Here is an 18291-nt window from a genome sequence, read left to right on the forward strand (position 1 = left end):
TAGCTTTGATAGGCAGAGCAAAAACCCACATTTCCTGCCTGAAGCAGGTGTGAAGGAGGCTGGCTGCTGCAAGCTGGGCTCGCTGGGCCCATGTCTCTAAGGCTTTGTAACCTGGCGGGACTTCTGTCCCCAGAGTCAGAGCCATGGCCACTGGGTCACCTGGACTGGTTCATAGTTAGGGCCTGCCCTCATCTCTCTACTGCCTAGCCTAGAGCGCTCCACTCTTGAGTTTGTTTCCAGTTCTAAACTGTCAAACCTGTGTGCTGCGGAAGAAGGGTCTCTTTAGAACGAGCAGCTCCAGGCCTGCACCACTGTCTCACGGCTCTGATTTCCTGGGCAGCACTTGCCTTAGCCTTTTATAAAGAGAAGCATGCCAATTTCCCTGGCACTGACTTCCTGAGCAGGGCCTCATGTCCTGTGTAAGCAAGAACAGCACTCAACTCCCCATCCTCCTGCCTCTACCTCCCAGTGCTAGGATTATTAGCAAACCACGCTCAGCCACCTGACACTTGAGCCCTGGAGGCCTTGGGGGAGGCGGGGCTACAGGTAGAGAGCAGTGGTTTAACTCTGCCTCTTCATTGGCCAGGTTCTCGGGACCGGAAATCAGGGGGAAGATTGGGCTCGCCAAAGCCAGAGAGGCAGAGAGGCCAGAATGCTAAAGCGCCCGCTGCTCCAACAGACAGGTAAGCTCTGCTTGTGTCCAGGACAGCTGACAGTCTTCAGAGATGTGAGGTGGAGGGGCGTCGAGTGGAAAGACAAAGAGCCCTCATGCGCAACCTGAGCAGACAGCATAATCCCAGCTTTGTTTTTGTTTTTCGAGACAGGGTCTCTCTGTGTTACCCTTGGCTGTCCTGGAACTCACAGCAATCTGCCTGCCCCTGCCTCCCAAGTGCTGGGGTTAAAGGCGTGCACCACCACTGCCCAGCCCCTCGGCCCTCATAATCCCATCTTGTTAAAGAGCCTAGACCAGAGCCCTGGGGTCACAGGGTGGCTGTGGACTGGGGGTGCCTAGGAGAGGCTGTGGGCTAGGTGGGACCATCCTCGTCTCCCAGAGGAAATGGGGAGCCCTAGGTGCTTACCCCAAGGCAGGTTTTTTCTCATCTACTGCCTCATACCTTCTTAACCCTACAGGAAGCGTCCACTATCACCCCAGTCTAAGAGCTCCAGCAAGGTCACCAGCGTGCCCGGCAAAGCCACCGACACTGCTGCTGCAGGCACTAAGTCAGGGAAGGCCAGCACATTGTCACGGCGGGAGGAGCTCCTTAAACAGCTTAAAGCCGTGGAGGATGCCATTGCTCGCAAGCGGGCCAAGATCCCTGGAAAAGTGTAGTGGGCCCAGCTCACTCCTGGAGGAGACTCTTAAATGTTTTTATAAAAAAAATAGGGTAAGCGCAGCCATTTTGGATTTTCCAGTCTTATTTTGGCTGTGATTCTTTTTAAAAATTAAAAAAGAAAAAAAAAAGTTTCTCAGCTGGAAAAGAAGCCACACACAAGATGAAGATGATGCTGAGTCCTAACCTCCCCACCAGACTGAACCAGCTCCTTCTAGAATAGTCTCCACGGACAGACCGACAGATGGACCTGTCAGCGCTGAGACAGGGAGTACCAGCTCTGTATAACTTAAGAGCTTCAGGGGCTCAGGGGCTGGGCTCGCACTCTCCTGCCTCCTGGGCTGTGTATTTTCAGCAGTCTCCTCTCTGGGGACAGGAAAGCGGAACACTTCCTGGACAACGGCAGCACCATCCCTTCCCTCCCCGGATCAGAAGTATATATATATATATTCTTGCTTAAAGTCTGATTGGGAAACATTTCCTGTCTTTTATTTTAAGCATCAAATTGTTCTAGTTGATTAAAAGGAAAAAACAGAAAAGAAAAAAAATTTTAAAGGCCAAGGGTATTGTTGGGGTGTCTGTCCAATGTGGAGGGTCTTTTTTGAGCGATCTCCTAAAATAAAATATTTTGATAAGCAGTTTCTGGTTCTGGTGGTGTCTGTGGGCCTAGGCTGCCTCCTCCTGGACACTCATGCTTTGTTTCAGAATGGGCCAAGCACTCCAGGAGAGCCCCATCCCTCAGACTGGCTGTACCTCACCTGCACAAGTGACAGTTCTCATAGATTGAACTGACACCCACCCCCACCTCCAGTCTACACCCAGGAATGGTCCCAGTGTAAGCTCCCCACAGCCTAGAGCTCCTAGGTCAGAGCAGCAATCAGCCTTGCTATTGACTGGGGCCCGGGCCCAGGAGCCATGCAGCCCACCCAGCAGCTCTAACAAGACCAACAGCAACCCCTCCAAGGTCCTCAGCCCTCCCACTCTTCACCTGACCAGACAGGGCAGAATCTGTAGGGGCCACTGAAGGATGGTGTGGGCGGGCCTGCTCAACATCCTTCCTCCTCCCGGGTGCGTTCCAGGCTTGCCCAACTTGGGACTTCTGAATGAACCTCAGGAGCAGAGCCTACCCACCCTTTGCCTCCAACACTTGCATGCGCTCTGGCTTCCACACCCCACTCCTTCTCCACACAGCCCTGGGCTGTGTCAGACTCCTCAGACTGCTCAACAGCCACCCGTGGATAAGGTGAAATGCAGAGCAGCCTTTGGGTGGGAAGACAGGTGGGCACTGAGACCAAAGGGTCCAGGAGAGTCTGGGATCCAGCTTGACTGGCTGTCCTGCTGCACCTTAGGACATGCATAGGGTGTCACCTACAGCGTCAAGCTCAGAGGCCAGTATGCCTGGGAGTCCCTGCATTTCAAGGGCTGGGCAGGCTGGATTGAAGCTGGGCATGGGATTGGCTGAGCAGAAGACAGCTGCCAGCCACAGGTGTGAAACCACAGGACCAACAAGGAGCTGCTGTAAACCAAGATAAGAGGCCTGGTCAACTCTGCTGGGTTCCACTTGGAAAATGGTCATAGCACACAGGTCCACAGATGCCAGCCTCAGGACCTGGCAGAGGAAGGAACTTCTAGACTAGCCCAGCCTCCATGAAGTCCCAAGCTAATTACCTGGTGGGTGCATGGGCCTCTTTCCTCCTGAGACTGAACTCCGCTCCACTCCAATGCTGACCCCTGTGCCTTCCCCTCCGTCTTCAGAGCCCAGCTCCAGCTCTTGTAAAGCAGAGGTGGAGACAGGGCAGTTAGGGACTGTATTTAGGAATACCAGAGCAGAGCCAGGTGGTGGTGGTGGCACTCACCTTTAATCCCAGCACTTGGGAGGCAGAGGCAGGCAGATAGATCGCTGTGAGTTGAAGGCCAGCCTGGTCTACAAAGCGAGTCTAGGACAGGCAAGGCTACACAGAGAAACCCTGTCTCAAAAACAAACAAAAGCCAGGTTATATACAGAAAGACTCCTCCAGCCCAAGAGAGTCTGGGATGTCCTGAAGCACCCCCTCGTCCAGGATGTAATTGGCCTCACTTCCAATCTACCTCCTTCCCACCTGTGTCTTGGAGAAAAAAAGTCCCATGGGAATCACGTCAGGGTGCCCAATGGTTAGGCAGAAAATCTGAGTCCTGGGAAACCCCACCCATGTCCCGCAGGACCGTCTCCAAGGACCTGAAGGCCTGTAGCTACAGTGAGATGTGTGGGTGTGGAAGAGCACGTTGGTGGGCATGTGTGTGTGCGCCCAGAAAAACATCTGGCAGCAAGGGAGGGGCCTAGATTGCACAAAACATCTCAGCCCCAACTTCAGGGGCCTTAGGAACATCTCGGAAGGAGCTCCTTGGCGCACTTAGCCAGACTCAGCCCCCACCTGGCATTATTCTATGTGAGGGGAGGGGCAGGAAGTGTCCACCCCAGATTCTGGGAACAGGCCAGGAGCCTAGGGCTCCATGAATCTGGTGACAGCAATACTGTCACCCTGCCGTGATTCAACTGGCCCCAGCCAGCTGGCAGCACCTCAGTGCCCTCGTGGTGGTCCTTCAAGTCAGTGAGCAGAGATGTTCCTTCATCCCTTCAGGATGTCACTCACAGGGCACCCTGATGTGCCTGCCACCTCAGCTCTGGGGATGGGCCACAGCTGAGGCCACACCACAGCCCCTGCCCTCGCTTGCTGCTGCTTGTAAACGCTGAAGGAGGATCACTGGCTACACTCCCTGGCAAACCCCAGACAGACGGGGAGGGCCTTCTGCCTTGGAGGTGGCCAGAGCCCCAAGAGGCCCCAGGATAGAACCCTACCCAGGATGACATTCAAACCATAGGCATTTAAAACATCTCAGGATCTGGCTCCTACTTTGTCCTTTTTTTCAGGTAAACAAAAGCACCCACAGTACCCAGCCCACCCTGGGCAGCTGTGCTGCAGGGGATTGGGGGGTGGGGCGGGCACTGCAGGTGGTTTCACGCTCAAACAAGCTTCCTTCAATAACTGCACTCATTTCCAGTAGGCTTGCCTCCCTGGCCTCAGGATTTTTTTTTTTTTTTTTTTAACCTTGAATAAAACTGTAAGAGAGGGACTAGAGAGATGGCTCAGAGGTTAAGAGCACCGCCTGCTCTTCCAGAGGTCCTGAGTTCAATTCCCAGCAACCACATGGTGGCTCACAACCATCTGTAACGTGATCTGGTGCCCTCTTCTGCAGATAAAGCACTCGTATACAATACATAAATAACTGTAGGAGAAGGGCTGGAGAAGATGGGGGGTGGTAAAAAGCACTGGCTGCTCTCGCAGAAGACCCAGGTTCTGTTCCCACATGGTGGCTTAACCAGCCATTAACACCAGTTCCAGGAGATCAGGGGCCTCTTCAGGACACCACGGGCACCAGGCACACATGAAATGCACATGCATGCCGGGCATAGTGGCACATGCCTTTAATCCCAGCACTTGGGAGGCAGAGGCAGGAGGATTGTTGTGAGTTTGAGGCCAGCCTAGTTTACAAAGCAAGTCCAGGGCAGCTAAGCCTCCATAGAGAGACCCTGTCTCAAAAAACAAAAACAAACAAAACAAAACAAAACCAAAAAACAATGAAATGCACATACATGCAGACAATACTCATTCATATTTAAGTTTCGGTTTTTCAGGACAAAGTTTGTCTGTGTGGTCCTAGCTGCCCTGGAACTCCCTCTGTAGACCAGGCTGGCCTCAAAGTTACAGGCCTGCTTCTGCCTCTTAAGTGCTCAGATTAAAGGTGTGTGCCCACCCCAATCCCTTCCAACACCCCAACACCAGGTAGGAGAGGAGGAGGGGCTTAGAGCTCTCCAGATTACTTCTACTTGCTGCTGTTTAGGGTCACTGGGTTCCTTGGCGCAGGTCTAATCTTTGTTGTCAGGATAGCCACCGAGAACAGCAAGGGCAGGTCCTCCTCTTCAGAGCCCCCCAGGTCCCCATCCAGGCGCTGGCATTTATACCCATCCTCTCAAGCGGCCCCAGAATTAAACTATCTGCAGCTGGCAAAGGCCACGGCCCTGCTAGTGCACGAGACAATCATAGTTAACAGCTGCGGACAAACTGAAGCCGCCCCAGATCCCACACCTGGGATTAAAACAAAACCATTTTCACATTAACATAACTGGGTTTTTTAAAGAAACTCACTACACCCTCTCACTACACATAAAAGTTTGGAGGTTTTGGTTGTTGTTTTGTTTTGTTTTTAAATTAAGAACCTGTAGGAGCCGGGCGTGGTGGCGCACGCCTTTAATCCCAGCACTCGGGAGGCAGAGGCAGGTGGATAGCTGTGAGTTCGAGGCCAACCTGGTCTACAAAGTGAGTTCAGGACAGCCAGGGCTAGACAGAGAAACCCTGTCTCAAAAAAACAAAACAAAAGAACCTGTAGGAGGCCCACTCAAAGTTAAGGGCATTCCACGGTGCCCATCGCTCCTGCTTGCTCAGGGGAGGAGGGGGTGCACGGTGACCCAAGCCTTAGAAGCACAACCTCAGCGTCTACCCACTGGTCCAGGGACTGGGACCTCATGGACTCATGGCAGGAAGTGACATGTGAGCCACCACTGCCAACCACAGAGTCCGTGAGATCAAATAATGAAAGTGACACAAATCAAAGTGGCAAGCTGCTGAGAGCTGCTCAGCTGAAAGCCCTACTTTCCAGTTCTAGAGTCTCCCACCAGGCAGGGTCCCTGCCTTTTCACGGGCATTCCACTGAGTAAGGTCCCTCTGAGGAGAGAGGTTGCCTTGCAGAGGCTCCTACGCATCTGTGACGGGGTGGATGTGGTCAGGGCGGGGCACAGGCTGTTCTCAGGACCTACCTGGACAACTCTGATGATGCAAAGGGACAGACCCAGAGGAGGAAACAGTGCTGGATTTCCCCCAGGTGTGGCCCTGGGTATAAAGAAACACACGGCCAGGCTCCACCAGGTGCAGCCCTGGGACCATCGCCAGGTGTGAGGCCACTCCGTGTCTGCTGCCATGGCCACTGTCCCTGGCACTGTGATGGTGAGCCCGGTGCCTTTCCCAGCCTCTCCCAGAAGGGTGGATACTGGGGCCTTCTCTCTAAGCCTAGGTGCACTGGAATGCCTTTGGCTAAGCCTGTTTCCCCACCTACAAAAGGGAGGTCTAAACCTCATCTTTTCAGTGAGAACAGGCAAGCTTGGGAGGAAGTGGGTGTTCTCTGGGCGACCCCTAACATATGCCTGCCTGTTCCCCAGCGTCTCCTGCTCCTTGCCTGGTTGCCTGCTGGTATGACCCGTCAAGATCCCCCACTCTGGGGGAGACCCCGAAGCCATAGGACCCTGCGCTGCTACTCTGCTGACGAACTCTCTCATGACCAGGCTCCCCCACACCTGCTAATTCGAAGTGCCAGGTGGGAGCAGGCTCTCCCTGTGGCCCTGGTGTCCAGTTTGGAGGCCACGGGCCACAGGAGGCAGCATGGAAGATCTCTAGTTGGCACACATTGCCCTGTGCTGCGGCCAGAGGAGATACTGGAATCTGACACCCACCAGCGCTCCATCTCACCATGGAGATATCGGTGAGGGTAATGGAGTCCCCACTGGCGGGGTGACTTTATGTCGTTGTCTGTTCAGTGGCATGCTCACCCCAACCTTTAAAAATATATCCCCCTAAGCCGGACGGTGGGTGGTGCACGCCTTTAATCCCAGCACTCGGGAGGCAGAGGCAGGTGGATCACTGTGAGTTCGAGGCCAGCCTGGTCTACAAAGTGAGTCCAGGACAGCCAAGGCTACACAGAGAGAGAACCTGTCTCAAAAAAAAAAAAAAAAAGTTCCCCTGAGATGCTGAGACTTGGGGGCAAGTGAGATAGGGTCCCCATAGAAGCTCCTACTTCTGTGTTCTCACAGGCTATGGGAGAAATGTAAGTAGCATGATTTATTGAGCACCAACAGAATAACAGAATGCCGTTATTGAGCACCAACAGAATACTGGCCTTCTTGGTGCCTGCCCCCTTTCCGTCTGGAGCGTTTGCATCCTGAACTCTCAGATTGCGAACTCCAGAGCAAGTGGTGCAGCCACAAGAGGGTCGAGCTCCAAGGAGGGAGGAGGGCTGCTGTACCCACTACAGTGCCTGTGAAAGCTCAGACTGGTTCTGGGTTAGCGCCAGAGTGAGCACTCATCGCTCCTGTCCCCCCCACAGCATCGACACCGATGAGAACCGCTACCCACAGAAGCTGGCGGTGGCAGAGTGCTTGTGTCGTGGCTGCATCAATGCCAAGACAGGCCGTGAGACAGCTGCCCTGAACTCCGTGCAACTGCTGCAGAGCCTGCTGGTGCTACGGCGACAGCCCTGCTCCCGAGATGGTACAGCAGACCCTATCCCAGGATCCTTCACCTTCCACACTGAGTTCATCCGCGTGCCTGTCGGTTGTACCTGCGTTCTTCCCAGGTCTGCATAGTGACTTCTGCTGTTGTGGCTCCACAGTGGAGCCCTAGGCTCCTTCCAGGACTGACGTTTCAGGCTTCTCCACAGAGGACACCTTCTATTTATGAGTATTTATTGGTTATTTATTGACTCAAGAGGGTATAGCAGAAGCTAGACCCAGCCCCTGCCCTGTGATCCCTGACCAGTGCCCAGATCCAGGATGCTGGTCTCAGGATGAAGGAGGTCAGGCCTCCTCATGTCTGGAAGAGTACCTCCCAGGGGATTCTTGCCCTGTCACCAAAGGGGAGAGCTGGGCGTGGTCCAGAGCACAGCTGGCACCCCAGCATGCTGGCCGAGCTGGAAGGTTGCCACAGGTTCTGGGGCAGCCTGGTCTCCATAATGACTTCCAGGGAAGCCTGGACTGTTAGTGAAATGGTCTTAAAAGAGAGGGTGGGATGGACCCGAAGGGACTGGCTTCCTCTCCTTAAACCTCCAGCAATGGCGACCAGGAAGAAGACGGGAGGCTGGCGTGTCACCCCAGAGCCCTGACTCCTGCCTGATGCAGTCCTTCCGGCTGTTTTTAAACAGTTAATTTATTTGAACTGTCATTAAATGGACACACTTCAGTGCCTCCTCCATTCATTCCTGCAAGCCCACTTTTCTTTCCCTCTGGCCCTGTCCACCCAGTGGGTGCTCACACAGTACAAAAGCCCCTAATTCTTTTCCTGAGGGTGTATGCTGAGTAGGTGCTGCAGGCGGGGAGAGGAGTTTGAATACAGCAGAGCCAGCAGGCCTGGGTCTCCACTTTCCTATGGGAGGCAGCTGCTGCCCTAGGGCTGTAAAGCCAAACCAGAGACCTAGAGTCCAGCTCAGGGCCAGGAGCTGCAGGGTAGCAGCCTGTACTCTGGCTCTGGCCCCATTGGGTGTCTTTGGTGAAGGGGGCTGGGTGCCAGCAGTTTCCACTATGCTCCCGGAAGAACCAGCGTTGGACTAGGCTCTGTGCCTGACTTGGAAATATGCGCCCACCCAGGGTCCACTGAGGAGTCGTCAGGCCTTGGGGTCTCCAAACAGGACAGGGAGCATGTTAGATCCACAGCCGCCCACAGTCCCTCTCCCAGCCCCACAGGAAGAGCTACAGGTCCACACCAACTAGTCACTGTGTTTATTGCAGTGGGCATCACCGCCCCCTTGTGGCAACTCCAGGGAAATTGAAGCAGGAGTTGTAAACACAGCCACTGAAGGTCACACGACCTCATCTGTCACTGGAATTGGGTTGACCTGGGGGCCTCCAGCTGTGGCTGCCTCCTCCCCATCCACACTAGGCTTCTTGCGGACCTCCACTGGCGGCCGGGGTGGGGGGTTGGTGGGTGGCTGCTTGATGGTGCCTCCAACCTGGGGCCGTTCCTTGGGTTTAGGCTCAATGGGGGTCCACTGCTCACCACGGATGGCTGCCTAAGGGGCAGAGAGGGAGGGGTTATGTTATGCCTCAAGCTGCTTACTGTCACCAGGGACTCCAAGTGGACATGGGTCCTAATCATCGCTAAGCATGACGGGAGTGGCTTACACTAACTGACTGGACCAAGGCCACACAGTCAAGATCTGGAACCTCCTGACACCAACCCAAGCTATGTGCTCAGGCTAGGATTGGTCCTGCAGTAGAGGGGCCTAGATTCCCCGCTGGGCTTCTATAATATTTCCAGGTGCACTTCCAGGTGCAAATCCCACGACCCATACGGCTTCCATGTCCCCTCCAAGGGACACCCACCCATGCTACAACCTCCCCACGGGTGTCAAGCACCCTATAGGAAGCATGTAAGGCTAGGTGCTACAGAACGCAGCCAGAGAACTTGCTGGAAATAGTGCTGCTATCTCCTCCGTCCCCACATGCACTTCCACGGCAACTGGTTCTGTGTATCTGGGAATGTGTGTTTAAATTTAGTATCCCACCAGACAGTGGTGGCGCACGCCTTAAATCCCAGCACTCGCGAGGCAGAGGCAGGCAGATCACTGTGAGTTCCAGGCTAACCCAGTCTACAAAGGGAGTCCAGGAGGGCCAAGGCTACACAGAGAAAACCCTGTCTCGAAAAACCAAAAAAAGTAAGTGCTTATGTGTCATGAGCTCCTGGGAAGTGGACCCAACAAGACCCCAAACTCAGGCAGGCTTGGATGAACAACGTACACGCTGAGGCTTGGGGGGTATGCCCTGGGCCAGCACTACCTCTGAGTCCGTCTTTCTATCCAGCTGTCCAGCGGAGCTACAGTATAGCTTCAACAGGGAGGTGCCCTGTTACTGTATACGTCAGATGTGCATACGCTGCAGCTGGTGAGAGCCAAGAGCACCAAGGACACCGGGGGGTGGGAGTCTCATGATAAGAGGACAGCCACTTACCAACAGGTAGATCACACTGGCAATGACCAAGCAGACGGTCCCCAGGATCGTGGCCAGCAGGAAGCCTGCAGGCACTGACAACCTTCAGGGAATGACAGGAGGAAGCAAACAGACAGCAGTCAGAAGGGCTCTTAAGCTCTCGGTCACAACGTCTCAGAGGGAGATGTCATGCCCAGGGCCATAGATGAGGGGGATGGGAGTGGGGGTAGAGGCAGCGCTGCCCAGGTCCAGTTTAGGTTTGGTATAAGCTGCAATCTGTCCTTTGAAATTTACTATGTACAGTGTTCTATTGCATGTACATCTGCAGGCCAGAAGAGGGCATTAGGAATTGGGAATTGAACTCAGGACCTTTGGAAGAGCAGTCAGTGCTCTTAACCTCTGAGCCATCTCTCCAATCCCATGATCTGTCCTTTGATTCAAGCCCCAGCCACCATGTTGGGCAGACGGTCTGAGCTGGAGTGTGGTCCACACAGGTGTGTTCCATCCCTGGCTTAGCAAAGACCATGCAAATCTGCAAGTGTAACAGGCTCACCAAGAGCCACACAGCAACGGTGACTGCAGCTCAGGAGCTGCTAGGCTTGGGACCTTCTGCCTTATCTTAAAAGGTGAGCTTTTTCTGTCTGGGTAAATATCAGTGAAGAAGGGGCTTGGGGTGGGTGATGCCTTCCTGTCTAGGGTAGAGACCCATGGGGTGTCTCCTTGTAGCCTCCTGTCACCCTGGGGATGGGCAGAGGGACTCACAGGAAGTGGAGGACAGCCCGGACGTAGTAATTTCTAGTGAGGGGCCCGAAGAGCTTCACCACAGTGGTCAGGTACTTCTGTCCACTAGACACGGGGGGCAGGGGGGGGGAGACAAAAGGTCGAAGGGTCAGTACCAGTCACACTCAGGACCCCTTGTCACTCCCTACCCAGCCCCTTCCAGGATTCTCGGTCCTTTTCCTTGTGGGCACCCGGGCAGCAGCAGCTGGACAGCTGGGCAAGACATGGGCTAGAAGCTCTGGACGAGTCAGCTGGCTCCATGAAGCGGGTCGCCAGGCCACTCAGGTGGCAGTGACTTACCAGCGCTCCATGGTGGAGCCCTTTTTCCTCTTTCCTCGTGGGTACTCCAACAGACAGATGAGCACTCCTGCAGCGCTGCGGTGAGAGGTTAAGGAAAGCCACGCCAGGCCGAAGGCCGTGTGCACTTTAACTGATGGGTAATTGGAGACACGGCCACTGGCCCATTCCTCCCTTCCCACCTGTTCTGTTCCCAGGCTGCGAACTTCAACCCAGGCCTTAGGGTCATAGAGGCCTGAACCCATTCAGTGGCTTTTCGAGCCCTTTGGCCTTGGCTTCTAAAACTGCAGACAGAACTGGTTCTGCCTTCCGAGGCTGTGGCCAAACAGGGTACGTATGTGTGGCCCTCTGCAAACCAGTGCTGATCCTGGGGGCAGTGGTATCACCACAGCTTCCTGGTCCCCAATAGAAGGATACATAGAGTAGGCGCCAAAGTACCACTGCGTGAAGCGTCCAGCTGTGGCCACGATGCCCCCTGTGATGAGGACTAAGGATAGAGGGAGGTGGTCAGGAGGTGGCACCTGCTGGTGTGAGCCAGCCTGAGCTTGCCCCTGGGCTGGGACCACCTCCGGTTCTCTGCCTACTAAGGCTGGGCACTGCACCAGGAGGAAATGCCTATATTGCAGGGGTTTCAGGGGCAGAGTGGACACTTGGGGACACAGCACCATGAGCTGAGCTTGCCGGTGGCAGTCCTGCCTCAACTCCACGGTAGCTGTCTAGTGCTACATCCCTTGCTGGCATGTCAGCTCTGTCCCCTTCCTTTCGTCTGTAGTGTTACTTCCTGGTCCCTTCTATAAGTAGCACACACCTGGGTTCCATCCTGGGCAGAGGCTGGGGGGGGGGGCAGAGGGGGGAGCGGTTTACAGCTGGGCATGGTGGCTCATGGCTTTAATCCCAGCACCCAGGAGGCAGAGACAGTCAGACTTCTGTGAGCTCAATGTCAGCCTGGTCTACAGAAAGTTCCAGAACAGCCAGGGCTACACAGAGACCCTGGAGGAAGGGAGCATTCCTGCAGTGTTTGGCCACCCTTGCCATGGCCTCACCATCATCTCAGCCCATCCAGGACTTCACTATAGTAGAACACACGAGAGAGTTATGTTTGGTTCTCCCATGGAACCACGTGACTCACAGCCTCCTTCGTTTCAGAAAGTTCTTGTGTGTGTGTCTTCAGCTCACATGAAGTTGAAGAAACATCTTCTGTAGATAATTAGTAGCCCGTTCTCTTTTTGTTGTTGTTCTTGAGAAAGCTTCGACACACTGGCTGGTGGTCTGGGACTCCCGGTCTCCCTCCCCATGTGCCTGGATTGCAGGCACCTCTTTTTTGGGGGGTGGAGGGGCAAGGTTTCTCTGTGTAGCCTTGGCTGTCATGGACTTGCTTTGCAGACAAGGCTGGCCTCGAACTCACATTCATCCCTTGCCTCTGCCTCCTCCAGTGCTGGGATTAAAGGCGTGTGCCATCACGCCCAGCTTGCAGGCACTTTTTTTTTCCCCTCAGAGCTGAAGACCGAACCTCCAGTGCCTTGCACTTGCTAGGCAAGCACTCTACCACTGAGCTAAATCCCCAACCCCTGCAGGTACTTCTTACTTTTTTTTTTTTAAAGATTTATTTTTTAAATTTAATTTATGTGTGCTCGTGTCGGATCTTGGAGTTACAGACAGTTGTGAGCTGCCATGTGGGTGCTGAGGATTGAACCTGGGTCCTTTGGAAGAGCAGGTGGTGCTCTTAACCACTGAACCATCTCTCCAGCCCCTAAAAAGATTTATTTATTGTTATATACACAGTGCTCTGTCTGCATGTCCACCTGCAGGCCAGAAGAGGGCATCAGATCACATTATAGATGGTTATAAGCCACCATGTGGTTGCTGGGAATTGAACTCGGGACCTCTGGAAAAGCAGGTGGTGCTCTTAACTGCTGAGCCATCTCTCCAGCCCATCTTTTTTTTTTTTTAAACTGGTTGCTTTTCTAGTATATAAATTAACCACAATTTACAGATGCTTTTTTTTTTTCTTTTGGTCTTTGGGATATTTGGAGGCTTCCAGTCTATAGCTGTGATGGACAAGGTGACTTGTGTTTTGGTTTTTTAGCCAACTGTAAGAGTGAATTTAAGGGGGCTGGAGATGGCTCAAAGGTTAAGAGCACTGGCTGCTCTTCCAGAGGTCCTGAGTTCAATTTCCAACACATGGTGGCTCACAACCATCTATAATGGGATCTGGTGCCCTCTTCTGGCCTGCAGCTGTACATGCAGATAGAGCTCTGTATACATAATAATAAATAAAATCTTTAAAAAAAAAAAAAAAAAAGAGTGAATTTAAGACATTCTGTGGAATCAGCAAGACGATGGCACGGTGGTGCACAACTATAACCCAAGCACAGGGAGGTAGAGGCAAGAGTTCAAGGCCAAGCCAGTGAGTTTGAGACCCTGGGCTACAACGGACCCTGTCTCAAACAACAAACGCACTGGGGAAGTGGCTAGGTCAGTACAGTGTTTGGCTAGCAGGCATGAAGGCCTCAGTTCAGCCCCCCAGCAATGCATAAACTGGGCACGGTGTGGTTGATGTAAGGGAGATGGAGGTAGGAAGGCCATGAGTTCAAAGCCAGCCTCTCTTACATAGTACGCTCCAGGATAAGCTGGGATACATGAGATCCTGGCATCCTAGTACTTGGGAGATGGATGTAAGAGCCAGGAGCTCAACGGCATCCTCTGCTGCATAATGAGTTTGAGACCAGCCTGAAACATGAAACCCTGTCTAAAAACAAACAAACAAGTAAAAGACAGGAACCTGTTGTAGATTTAGAGAGAGAAGTGATACACCAAGTGCAAAGAAAGCCTTGAGATTTTGAACACATGAGGACTGAAGGGTTGGCTCAGTGTTTAAAAGTTTAAGAGTTTAAGGTTGAAGATAGGTGTGGTTGCACACACCTTTTGTTTTCTTTTGTTTTCTTTTGTTTTTTTGAGACAGTGTTTCTCTATGTAGCCTTGGCTGTCCTGGACTCGCTTTGTAGACCAGGCTGGCCTCGAACTCACAGCAATCCACCTGCCTCTGCCTCCTGAGTGCTAGGATTAAAGGCGTGCGCCACCTGCCAGCTTTGGCCATGTGTGTAATAACACTCTTGAGGCTAAAACAGAAAGATCACTGATTTCAGGTCAAAACTCTATTTCAAACAATAAGCAATTTTTTTCCTTTCTATCCTAAAAGTTGCAGGTTTTTTTTTTTGGGGGGGGGGCGAGGTTTTCAAGACAGGGTTTCTCTGTGCAGCCTTGGTTGTCCCAGACTCACTCTGTACATCAGGCTGGCCTTGAACTCACAGTGATCCACCTGCCTTTGCGTCCCAAGTGCTGGGAATAAAGGCGTGCGCCACCACACCCAGCTAGATTGCAGTTAGCTTTACTCAGACTAAAAAAATATTTTTAGCAAGAATTTTCAAAGGTAGTGATGTGCCATTCCGGTCAAGCCATTCTACTTTCCTGTCCTGACATTTGAAAATAAATTCTCCCAAATGCTTAAGGCTACTTATTGCAAAATTCTTCCTAGCCATGGGTGAACTTCTGGAAGCTCAGCTCCGTTTTCACTCCCTGACTCCTTAACTCATCTGGCAGCTTGCTTTCTCTCTCAAGCACCAGTTCTATAAGTTCAGTCTGCATCTTGCTAAAGCACATCCGCTGGTCACCTCCGCACTGAGGGGCTAGCTGAAACTCAGCAGGATATTGCAAGTGGACCGGATTTATCACTGTCTCAGCACCTAAGGCATTACTCCTGCACTGTCTCTGGCACCAATGGCTGACCTGAGAGCCCCAATCTGTTTTTTGTTTTGTCTAATTCACGTCAGTGTGTCCAACAATGAATTTTTCTTTCATTAATTCTGAAAGAGACTTCTTTTTCTCTTAAGCCTAAACTCTCTCCGTTTCTGGGAAGTGTTTGCCCAGCCTCCAGACCTCCCCCTACACCGTGGACTCTCTCATGTGGAACTTGAGTGGTTCTCGTGTTCACTCTTCCTGTACAGTGTATGACACAACTTCCGTGTAGAAATCCCCATGTCGGCGTGGTTCCTCCCAACTTCCTTCTGTCTCCTTCTTCAGGGCTGAGCATCCACAGTGCATCCACGGTCACCAAGCCTAGGGTCAGCGTGTGTCTGTAGATGCCGCATGTGAACACACTTTCTCAAATCCAGTCGGTCGTTTTTTCTCCTTTGGCATTCAGAGTGCACTTTTCCCCCTTTCCTGTGGGACCAGCAGCCCTGCCCTGGGAGTGTGCTGCTGCCCTGTGGGTGCCCTGCCCTATGGGTGCCCTGCCCTGTGGGTGCTGACTCCTCACGGGGTTCACTTCCTCAAAGAGCGAGCGTGAGCTCAGGCCGGTAGGGGGTGCATCCCACAGCAGCCTGTGCGCCCAGGTGAGGGCTTCTCTCTCTCTCTCTCACATCAGTGTTCTCTAGGTTCTGTGGCTGTGGGTAGGGGGAGGCCTCACCCCTACATCCCACACAGGCCCCCATCTTTGGCTGCTCATGATCTTTCCTGCCTGACCACCCCCCCCCCCGTACTGCCTCCACCCCCCCCCCCCCAGCTGCGTAGCAACAGCTCTTGGCCACTGCAGGGATGATGCTCTGTGTGAGTCTAGCTAGAAGGTGACTCCTGCCTTCTCCAAGCTCCAAGAAAAGCCTTCATGCTGCCCTGGGCACCCCCAGACTCCAGGTCCCCCTCCCACCCTTCCAATAGCACTGGTTTATCCTTATGTTTGGCTTGTAGCTTGGCTACATATTAACTTTCCTGTTTTGCTGCTCAGCATTAAGGGTGCGCTCTGCAGGAGAGAAGGATTTTTATCTTTTTTTTTTTTTTGACCCACATTCACTCAGCCTGATATCCACTAGTCCTTACTTAGGGTGTCATGTCCTCAGAACACCTGAGCTTCTGAGTTCTGCTATGCTGCTCACCATTCGTGGGAGGGGGGGGTCACCCTTTATCCAGCAGGGAGACCCAAGGACTACAAGAAGACCTACTGTGGCCAGGCATGGTAGCGCACACCTTTAATCCCAGCACTCGGGAGGCAGAGGCAGGTGGATCGCTGTGAGTTCGAGGCCAGCCTGGTCTACAAAGTGAGTCCAGGACAGCCAAGGCTACACAGAGAAACCCTGTCTCAAAAAAACAAAAAAAAAAAAAAAAAAAAAAAAAAAAACAAAAAAACAAAAAAGAAAGAAAGAGATGGGCTGGAGAGGTGGCTCAGTGGTTAAGTGGTCTGCTCTTCCAAAGGTCCTGGGCTCAATTCCCAGCACCGACATGGCAGCTCACAACTGTCTGTAACTCCAAGATCTGACACCCTCACACCAATGCACATAAATTAAAAGTAAATAAAAATATTTTTTAAAAAAGAAAGAGAAGACCTGCTGTGTACAGGGACTCTGCAATAGCATAGACCAGAGCCCATGGCTTGCTTAAGACAGTGATACACTTTTCTTTCTTTCTTTTGAGATGCGGTTTCTCTGTGTAGCCCTGGCTGTCTCGGAACTCTCAGAGATCCGCCTGCCTCTGCCTCCTGAGTGCTGGGATTAAACCCGTGCACCACCATCACCAGACAGTGGTGCGCTTTAACAGAGGGTCCTCATCCCAAGGAATTGGGCTATTTGAGGTTGGCTGTCTCTGAGCAGGTGACATCTGAATGGAGGGAGGCGGGAGCCTTGGGTGCTGTGGCAGCCTCAGATTGTGCAAAGGCCCCGGTGCACATTCAGGAAACAGAAATGACCCTGAATAGCTAGGAAGGCAGGAGAGCGCCCGAGAGGCAAACAGGAGCTCCTGAAGTCAGACACAGGCTTGCGTCTGAGGAGGAGCCAGCTGCGGATGTGCCCAGAATGGTGGAATTTTCTGTGACTTAAAACAAACAAAATGGGAGGGGCAGGTGAGGTGCAAGTCGCAGTTGGTGGAGAAAGTGGACACAGCCTGTGACATCTCTGCAAAGACTGTCGTCAGCATGAGTACTATGGCCAGTTAGCAGCAGCAGTACTCGGAGACATTCCACGGCACAGGGAGGACAGGGGACACTGAATGGCTAGCACCTGTGTCTCTGTCACCTCTGTTTCTAGCGCTGCCTGAGTAAGTCCTTCCTGGCTAGCTCTGGCTTTGAAGCAAGCCTGCAGTTTCTTCTAGCCCCAGGCCTGACGCTTTGGGGCTGGTCTACTAGGTTCCTTTCCTAGCGCAGGGAAGCCAGGGATCCCAGTTCCCCTTGGCAGACCTCCCAGACAATCCGGACTGGTCAAGCCACGACCAGTGCCGTCCTGACCAAAGCCGAGTGTCCTGCATCTTAGCCCAACTAAGAGCCCTCTGAGTGGTGTCCAGACTCTTGTGAAATAGTTTCTGCGCACACTCAGCTTGTGGGATGGAGCTGGCTGCTCCTCCAGGGTGAGTTCGCTCCCACTCCAAACCCCTCCAGGAGATGCAGCCCTGGTGACCCCAAGGCCAGAGCCCCGACCAGGCCAAGTGGGCTGTGCGCAGGAGAGGGTCTTCGGGCGGGTTTTCCTAACCGGGCGGGAAACCACCGGGTGAATACCTCTTCCCCAGCTGCAAGCAACTTCCTCCTCTAAGGTCCTCGCGCGGGCAGAGCAGAGTGCAGGGCGGGGTCGCAGAGCCTGCGGCCGAGCTTGGCCTGCAGCCGCCGCGGCTCGTTCTGAGACCCCGTGTACCCCGCAGCCCGCACTCAGGGGTCCGCCGCGCCAGCCGGAGCCCTGCTTCTCCCGCGGCACCCCCGGGGTCCCGACCGACCCCTCCGCCCGCAGCCCGCCTCACTCACTCAGGCCAGACGCCAGCGCCTGCTCGTTGGCCCACATGGCCCACTCGATCTGCCCCATGGCGAGGACCCTGCACACGCAGCTGCCTGGTCCAACTCTGCAGCCCACTCCGCAAGTCCTCTCGGCTCGGCCCGCCTCCTGCTCAGGCCCCGCCCTTCAGGCCCCGCCCAGAGGCCGCCTCCTCTGCGCCTTCCCATTGAGCCTTGGTGGGTGGGTCAGCCTCCCCTGGAGAGTCACTCTAGCTGCGATGTACCCGAGCTGCTTACGACTGCTTTGTGACTTGTGACCCGAACCCTAGGACCACTGGAGTAAATAATCACTTCAA

The 18291-nt window shown here is 53.6% G+C and overlaps 3 protein-coding genes across 3 annotated transcripts in view; 2 read left to right on the forward strand and 1 right to left on the reverse strand.

Moving 5' to 3' along the window:
• The window catches only part of Zc3h18 (zinc finger CCCH-type containing 18), a 46545-nt gene extending 44576 nt beyond the window's left edge, over window positions 1–1969 (forward strand). The window contains exons 18-19 of the mRNA XM_051169320.1: window positions 587–683; window positions 1132–1969. Of these exons, the coding sequence (XP_051025277.1) occupies window positions 587–683; window positions 1132–1330 (296 nt within the window). The 3' untranslated portion in view covers window positions 1331–1969. The remainder of the gene's footprint in view (window positions 1–586; window positions 684–1131) is intronic.
• Window positions 1970–6615: 4646 nt separating this feature from the next.
• On the forward strand, window positions 6616–7968 carry Il17c (interleukin 17C). The gene is made up of 2 exons (XM_051169146.1): window positions 6616–6902; window positions 7524–7968. Exons 1-2 carry the CDS (start codon window positions 6616–6618, stop codon window positions 7780–7782), a joined length of 546 nt encoding a protein of 181 aa, XP_051025103.1. The 3' UTR covers window positions 7783–7968.
• Window positions 7969–8895: 927 nt separating this feature from the next.
• LOC127209366 (cytochrome b-245 light chain) lies at window positions 8896–18215 on the reverse strand. The gene is made up of 6 exons (XM_051168977.1): window positions 17969–18215; window positions 11611–11680; window positions 11197–11271; window positions 10879–10962; window positions 10138–10219; window positions 8896–9200 (listed from the first exon to the last, which is right to left on the reverse strand). The coding sequence occupies exons 1-6, from the start codon at window positions 18024–18026 to the stop codon at window positions 8991–8993; spliced, it is 579 nt and encodes a 192-aa protein (XP_051024934.1). The 5' UTR covers window positions 18027–18215; the 3' UTR covers window positions 8896–8990.
• Window positions 18216–18291: the final 76 nt, after the last annotated feature.

Source organism: Acomys russatus, chromosome 26 (assembly GCF_903995435.1).
Source record: "Acomys russatus chromosome 26, mAcoRus1.1, whole genome shotgun sequence".
In the NCBI taxonomy this organism is placed as follows: Eukaryota; Metazoa; Chordata; class Mammalia; order Rodentia; family Muridae; genus Acomys; species Acomys russatus.

Coding starts and splice junctions, on each gene's coding strand:
- Il17c (XM_051169146.1), top strand. CDS start 6,616: ATGACCCGTCAAGATCCCCCACTCTGGGGGAGACCCCGAAGCCATAGG. Junction 6,903..7,523: donor ATCTCACCATGGAGATATCG/GTGAGGGTAATG, acceptor TCCCCCCCACAG/CATCGACACCGATGAGAACC.
- LOC127209366 (XM_051168977.1), bottom strand. CDS start 18,026: ATGGGGCAGATCGAGTGGGCCATGTGGGCCAACGAGCAGGCGCTGGCG. Junction 10,963..11,196: donor GGCTCCACCATGGAGCGCTG/GTAAGTCACTGC, acceptor CCCCGTGTCTAG/TGGACAGAAGTACCTGACCA. Junction 10,220..10,878: donor CGGGCTGTCCTCCACTTCCT/GTGAGTCCCTCT, acceptor CATTCCCTGAAG/GTTGTCAGTGCCTGCAGGCT.